We start from the raw sequence: 8,054 nt of genomic DNA, 5'->3' as shown, positions 1-8,054 counted from the left end.
AGTTACACAAATAAATGTCACTACATTTCATTTCCTTTTAGAAAAAGTAAATGAAAAAGTAAATGAACAACCAGACTGAAGCAAAACACCACTTCAGAAATTCAGCTAAACTGGTGTCCTGGTGGCTCATGCAGCAGCGAAGATGAAAAAGGAAGTGAGAAGCAAAATCATCTTTCCTTGAATATCAGTGGGTTGTAGAAAGAGGAAGTCTTATTTTTACATGCAGCATATTCTCAGAATGGATTTCTTTTCTTTCTCCTTTTTTAATACTCAGAACTCTGTAGTTCAAGAAGTGAAACTTTATGTTATGTAAGGTTACGGCCAACAGTGAAGTATAGAAACATTTTAAACATCTTTAAGTTATTTAGAAAATGATATTGACATGTAGATGAAAAGATGTCCTTACTCTGGGTAAGTGGAAGACAGAGAGGAAACTTAGTAGTGTACAACTTAGTAGTGTACAATGTTCAGTATCTCCCCATTTCCAAAAAAAGTTGGAGGTTATGAAAAATTTTAAAGAAAAACAGATAAATTTGATGGCAGCAACACTGTCTGTGACCGTGAAAATCGTTTGGTGTAAGCCCGGCCTTAGATGTAAAGATGAACAGATGTTCACCAATATGAAAAATGGCATTAGAAAGTTGTTTTCTCAACATAAAACTTTGAATTCTTTACATTGGCAACAAGTGACTGAATTAAATTTATCCAAGTTCAGATATTTAGTTTTTTCAACTAAATATTATTTCTTAAATTCAAATAATTAATTTTCTTTCAGACGCACTGTGATTCAATTGAAAGAAAAATCAACTTAAGACATTTGAAATTTTCCAATGAGCCACATACTTGATTGTATAGCATTAAAATGTAAGTATTTTAATTATATACTTTCACATTTATCAAAGCACAAATTACTGAGACATAACATCAAAATAAATGTTTATTGGATAAACTTATCCCTTGTTATAAAAAGAAGGAAATGACTTAAGCTGGCTTTATGAGTTTATTCATGTGAAGTGAACTAAATAAATTAAATTTTATCATTAACCAAAAGAATTAACTGGAATTCTTATGAAAACGTTTTTTAGGTCAGCTGCAACCCAGACACTTTTTTACAGTGAAAGAAAATATGCTTGTTATATGTGTACTTTATATTTAAATGAAAAAAATAATATTAATAAATTTAAGTTTGGCTTGTCACAAGTTAAATCCCTAAATCACATTTTCTCTGTATGTACAGTTTCAAACGATGCAATAGTTGCTTGTTCAAGTATCTCAAATCAAAAAGTCAGCCATTTTCAGCCATTATAGCTCTTTCCATTAAAGATACAATGCAAAGTGTTTATAGATGTAAATAGATATGATTTTAGTCAAGTATTGTTGTTTTTCTACTTATTCTGACTAAAAGAGCATAAATGCAGAATCTAAGTACTACTGGTACACATTTCATGTTTCCAGTTTGTGTACAACAAAAGTAAGTATTCATCACATAAAATAGAAAATTTTTATGAACGCTGCTTCTCAGAAATGATATTCCTTAAAATTGAATTTAAGTGCTTTAGGTTGAGATTTAAAAATCTCTTGTTTTAATGATCCTTCATAGTGACCTCCATGGTTGTTGACAGCATTGTTATTCATGCATTTTATAACAATTTAGATGTTATTATCAGTATTTCTGACAACATTTGTCAGTCAGAAATTAAGCTCCTTGGCTTTATCACTGAAAATTGGATTGATGGGGAATCAGTGTAAGTACAGATAGTGTCCTATGTCTTTACAACAGCCAGAAGTCTACAGTCTGATACATCTTTACTTCCCAGATTTAAAACAGTGCAGCATCGTATCTATGAAGTCTCAGTCATCCAGGCCATGGTTCTACGTGTCTAGAAGTGCTCACAAAGATCTGACATGGTTGTGGTATATAGAGCTTTAACCCTCATTTGTGGATTTCAAGGTGAACTGTGTTTATAGACACTTCTGGAAGTCTTTCTGGGTCCATGCAGTGATTTCTAGTAGAAAAACATGTCTGATGTAAATGCAGTGCTGCCTGAGGGCCGCATGATCCAGTACAAGCATTGATTCTCTGCCCCGTCCTATTCGCACCTGTTTTCACTATTTTTTTATATTGTAGAGTGTTAGAGATAGATGGGTGGGGCTTCCCAGCATGCCAGGTGTGATTCGTTTGTTCTGTTTGGTTAGTGTTGCTGTTGCAACTGCAGTTAATTGCACTGTTCTTTCAATGTGCTCAGTATTTCTGTGCTAAACACAGTGGAGCTAATAAAAGAGCACTTCCTAGTTAGAACTTCAGAGCTCTGCCCTTATTTTTAGCAGAAGCCCAAGTTTGCCATTATATAGAATAAATTGAATAGTCTTCAGAGTCTTCACAATTGTGTTTTGAGAAATATATTTTTAATTGTTCCATAAATTTTAAGTGTTCGGTGAACTTCTGCCCATATTTACATCTGAGAGGATCTGCCTCATAAATAATCCTTTTTATACCAAGTCGTCGATTAGCCTACCCAGTTGTTTTAGATTTCTGACAAATATTATTCCAGCCTTTGTGTTGCTCATGTTCCAACTTTTTTGGAATGTGATTCCTCCATGTTTTCTATATGAATCGCTTTAAAATCTTTAAAATGTTTTATCTGTCACTGTGTTGTTGCTTCTTTGACATTAAGTAATGTCTTGGTCAGCAAGTATTTTGCTTCTTGAACCGCAAAGTTCTGAGTATTCTTTTCGAAAGGATCGTGTGGAAAAAATATAATAATATCACTTCCTCTTTGTACGTCCAGCTCAAATTTAAGGAAGATGATCTTGCTTCTCACAGACTGTTTCGTCTTCACTGCTGCATGAACCACCAGGACACCAGTTTAGCTGCTTTTAAAGAAACCAGAAGAGCGGTAAGCTTTGCTTCAATCTGATGGTTTGATTTTCATACATACATAGGAGTTTGTGGCTTATATGAAGAGAAATGCACTCACATTCATTTGTTGCACTGGATAATTGCCTTCAGTTGATATTATGATTGAATACACATAATAGAAAGTGTTTGCTTCGCTACTTTTTAATATGCACAGAATTACAAAGAAGTTTTGGTTTTCTTTTTAGATTTTACTTACTTAATATAAGTTATTTGTCAAAATACAAACAGAAATAACTGTTAGCACTGCAAATTAAATAATTATCAATCAGGTAAGAATAATTATTATAAGTATATAAAACAATAATCAAGACTTCGGGGAAAAAAATATAAAATATATATATGTGTGCGTGTGTGTGTAATATTAGGGATGGGACTCGATTAACAAATGGTATGTATTTAATTTTAAGCTCATTTTTTGCCCCCAAAAACATTATTTTATTTAAATGGCTTTTAGTGGACGTTTTAATCAAATAATAGACACAGATATTAATATTTTAAACTGCAATACGTTAAGCAAATCCCCTAAATGGCTGCAGAATCAACTGATCCTGGAGAAACATGGCCATGTTCAGCAGATCAGGGGCCTCATTTATCAAACTGTGTGTAACAAAGCAAACTGCAGGTGGCGTCTGCGGCGCAAAAAGGAAATGCGGCGTTTTCACTTTTCAGATTTATAAAAGCCTGCGCACGCATGTCGTATGCCTATTTCCATTTAGAAATGGAATCAACTCTAAAGCGGTGCATGTGAGGGAACGTCTTCCCACGCCCACATGGTGGCTATAAATTGTCAGGCAAATGCCTGTAATAAATTTTCATCATATCATTTCCATGATGGCTCGGGAGGGAAAAAGAGGGAAGCAGCAGATTTTTTCAGGGTGTGAAGCTGAGATCCTGATGGACCACGTTGAAAAACGTAAAAACTTTTGGTGGGCACAGCACGGGCAATACTAGTGTCAGAAAGGCAGAATAGTGACAGCAGGTGGTAGAAGCTGTCATCGTAGTTTAAGAAAGGCAAGACATGGCCGAGGGCTCGTAATGTGTGGCTCCATATCACAGTCGGTAGAGCATCTGTTTGATTCCCATAGGGGTGAATGACTTTGGAGAAAAGCGTCTGCTAAATGACAGTTGTTAGATATTATTTTAAATTTGTCTTTTTTTGCATGACATTAATGAAAATATTTAATTGCAGATTTGCAAATTGGAAAGAATAACACACGCACACTTGACACGTACATTGTGTAATCCTGGATTAACATGCATTGCTTTTGGTTTCTAAGTGAATTAAAAGAGACGCTGATATTTAAAGATTTAAACTGGTATTAGGGAAATGTCTGGCATGCGACATGTGGATGCTTTTGGCCGTACTTCTGTTTTTGCAGAAACAGGAACCTCAGAGGAAGCTGAAGCAGACAGATAAGGCTGACAGCAGAAGATGCAGAAAAACTCTGCCTCGCAACAGTTGATTAGTTAGTTATAGCGTCCAAACACTATTTAGTTTAGACAAGGTTTAATTACTGGGTTCAGGGAAAGCAGCAGGGTTCTGATTTTGGCTGTCGGCAGCAGAAGTCCTTCTATAACCAGAGAGGGTGAGATAGTCTCAGAACCCAGAATTCTGTAACATTTCCAATTAATTGTAAAAATAAATATCTTGACTTTGAGAGAAGTTGTTTGTTCTCACTGACCAAATCAACGAACATGCGTGGAAGGAAAACCACAGAGTTTTCTCTAACACAGTACAAATGCCGGTAATTTAGTCAATTGTTTTAATTTATAAAATAAAGATGTACAGATACATCTGAGATTGGTCCCAGTTTATTTAGTGCTAAATAATATTTGTTTCTAGTTGCTGGGTGCTCTAGCGAAGGACACGATTATCGCTATTACTCAGGTGGACAGGGTGTTGCGGGAAATAAAGACCGTCTGGACAGAAATTAGGACAACAATAAAAACATTGCATAAGCATAAATAACTAAAAAGAAATCAGTGGATTGTGCACAAACGTCTCACATTTTACCACATTTCCTTGATTTTATTCTGGACCATTGGTGTCGCCGTTTCCCATTTTTCTAGATTTTGTGTGTACGCGTTAGTCAGACTTGCGTGGAGGTAGGAACATTTTCCCGTCAAGTTTGGTTTTTATAAATCCCAAAAGTTGACAATATTTGGCGTACGCCAGTTTTTGTTCCTTCGCAAGCTTGATAAATAAGGCCCCTGATCTCTGGTGTCTGCGGAGAAAAGTCTAGTAATGCTGACAGGCAGAGCACATTGTCTTAAAAAACATAGCAGGCTTTGTTTTTTCACTATTTTATTTTTTCTATTTTCTATTTATTTTAATTGAGAAAAAATGTTACTTGTTACAGTTACTTGCTGCAACCATCCATCTGCATGGGGCAGGAGAGGTTTAAAATTGGTAGAGTCATAAAAGTGGAAGACAGGTGTTTTTATTTATTTATTTATTTTTTGCACTTATGATAGATCTTCATTTGCAAGTCGTGTCATGTCATTTAAACTTGATAGAAAATCTAAACAGGCAAAGGTTTACAGAGACTGACCTCCCTTGTGCCAGCCCAGTCAGTGTGTGTCTATGAATTTGACTAATTAGAAGACATAGCTTCCTTATATTTTCACTTTTAACAGAGAAAGATAAAACTTGCCTTTCTTCTGAAATAATTACAACCTATTTGTGCAAACCTAATCTGAAGGTACCAAAGATTAAAAATAAAATGAGTGGAAATGGTCATGAAAAGTTCACATTAAGAGACAGTTTTGTAACTTTTTGCAGTCTGAACAACATCCACGTCAGTTCTTCTCATTCTCAAAAAAAACAAAAAACAAAACATAACCTTTGTTTTTCATTTAATTCGTTGTGAAACTCCAATCGATCCCTCTTATCTGTGTAAAAGGGTGCCAATACACAACTGATCTAAATAAATGAAAATACCTGAATGTAATTTTACACCTTCATTGGCTTTATTTTATTTGCCTGATCTCAATCTGATTGACATTCAAGGTGATATTTAAGCTTTTTTAAGGGGTCAAAAGCTCATAAGCACTTCTTCAGGTGCACTGACAAACATCTGTTTGACCATCTTTTTTCTTTCTTTTCTTTAGAAAAAACAATGATGCCTCAGAAGGTGCAGGGCCTCCTGGTCCTTGCTGCTCTGCTACTTTTCTCCACGGCTCCCATAGAAACTAAAGTGGTGAATTCAATGGCAGAATGTGCAGAATTCTTTCTTCAGCGAACTCCACCCCGTATCCCAGGAATCTTGGAGGAAGGGAGAATCCTGGACCAAAACAGATACAAACCCATTTGCCAGACATATAATAACTTCAGAACATTTGTGACACTTTACGACATCAGGAACAAGATCCCAGTGTTTTCTGCTGCCAAATATAAGGGGCAAGGTGGCGGGAGACCTAGAAATCCAGCTTGGAACTTTGAACCACAGGTGATTTCAAGTTTTATGTTTTTTTTTTGTTTTATATTTTAATTCTCATGTATTAATTAGTGAGTTATAATATCTCTATAGTTATTATGAAATGCATTGTAAAAAAAATGTACCTCTTAACAACTGCTAACAGTACTAGTTCAGTAATATACAGGTTAGCAGTTTCAGGCATTTTTCAAAATTTGGGTGGAGTTAGGCAAAAAATAGAAGGTGTAGTTACACTTTAATAAAATTAAAATGAGAAATGTCTTTCTTATAGGTACCAGTACTCTCTGAATAATTAATCAATTTAATTGTAAAACTTTATGTATCACTAATTCAGTATGCCATTTGTTACAGCTTGAGAACAACATGAAACCAGCGGAGAAGAGCTTCAGCTATGAAAACCAGGCTGGGACAAAAGATTACAAACAACAAAACCCTATTTTTGATAGAGGGCATTTATTACCAAGCTCTTATGGACTTACTGAAGAAGAAATAAATTCTACATTCACTCTGACCAACATTGTTCCACAACAAGCCACATTCAACCAGGGAAGCTGGAATAAGATGGAGAGCTGTGTCAAATGTGTTCTGGACAAATACTGTATCGACAATAACGATAACAAAGAGGCTTTTGTAGTAATTGGAGCACAGCCGAGTGATGGAAGGCTCCTCAACAACAAGATTAATATTCCTTCCATGCTCTGGTCAGCTTTCTGCTGCTACAGCAGTAGTCAGAATAGATGGCTCGCAAGTGCTCATTGGGGTGAGAACGTTCCAGAGGAAAAGAATAGTAAGAAGTATCTGCAGACTAAGACCTTGGCAGAGCTTTTTAGTAAACTGGGTGGTCAGTTTAATGTGTTTCCTGAAACACATTGTCCTCTCGAAACAACTGTCTCTGAGTTTTACCCAAACCTTGAGAATGAATGTAAATGCCCTCCACCTGATTTAAGTACAACTGCTCCTCCTACAACTGCTTCTACAGAAGTTACTATGTAATCTGGCCCTCACAGTACAACATCGGGTCTTTCTACCACCAAATCTTCTCATAGTACAACATCTAGTCCTTTTAGTACCTCAACAGGTATCTTAACTACCACACCTGATAGTCCTTCAACGTCCCCTGCTTATTACATCATTTACTGTTCGAGTCAGCCTCCCCACAAAGCTACTTCTCATGTGGAGTTCTTTCACTATTACCGGTATTGCAGCAAAAGTGTGTCTGGGACAAGTAAAAGTACGTAGGTTTTATTACGGGAGAGGTATTGAATACAGAATTACTTGCAAGTAATGAGAGTGGTCGTCCCAACTCGCGTGAAGTCGAGAGAGACTCTGGGCAGGCAAGAGGAAAAACAATAGTTATACATTTCTGTAGAAAGAATCCTCCTTCCTGAAGACCTTGGGTGGACACACAACTCCAAGAGCTGGCGTCAAAACAACCTCACATAGTTGTGTCTCCACCAGAACCAGTCTGACTAAGGGTCTGAGGAGGGACCAGATAAAGGTCATCTTACCCTCATAGTGAACTTTTAGCAGAGCAAATAAACCTTAAAAGTGAATTAAAGCATGATGAGTAAAAATGTACAATATAAAAGGTGTAATATAGTAACAATTAGCGTAAATACCATTTATAAATGAATATAGTAAAGCAAGTAATTATAGTTGTGATTAAAATATTATATATAGAGCATAATAAGTATAAT

General features: G+C 35.8%; 1 protein-coding gene across 1 annotated transcript; it reads left to right on the top strand.

The window, feature by feature from the left end:
- The first annotated feature begins 2,789 nt into the window (after positions 1-2,789).
- Positions 2,790-7,741, top strand: LOC121639549. The gene is made up of 3 exons (XM_041984867.1): positions 2,790-2,897; positions 6,032-6,369; positions 6,709-7,741. The coding sequence occupies exons 2-3, from the start codon at positions 6,040-6,042 to the stop codon at positions 7,348-7,350; spliced, it is 972 nt and encodes a 323-aa protein (XP_041840801.1). The 5' UTR covers positions 2,790-2,897; positions 6,032-6,039; the 3' UTR covers positions 7,351-7,741.
- The last annotated feature ends 313 nt before the right edge of the window (positions 7,742-8,054 follow it).

Source organism: Melanotaenia boesemani, chromosome 5 (assembly GCF_017639745.1).
Source record: "Melanotaenia boesemani isolate fMelBoe1 chromosome 5, fMelBoe1.pri, whole genome shotgun sequence".
NCBI classification, from domain to species: domain Eukaryota; kingdom Metazoa; phylum Chordata; class Actinopteri; order Atheriniformes; family Melanotaeniidae; genus Melanotaenia; species Melanotaenia boesemani.
Note: the sequence above shows the minus strand (reverse complement) of the source record. Positions and strands in the feature narration are given on the sequence as shown.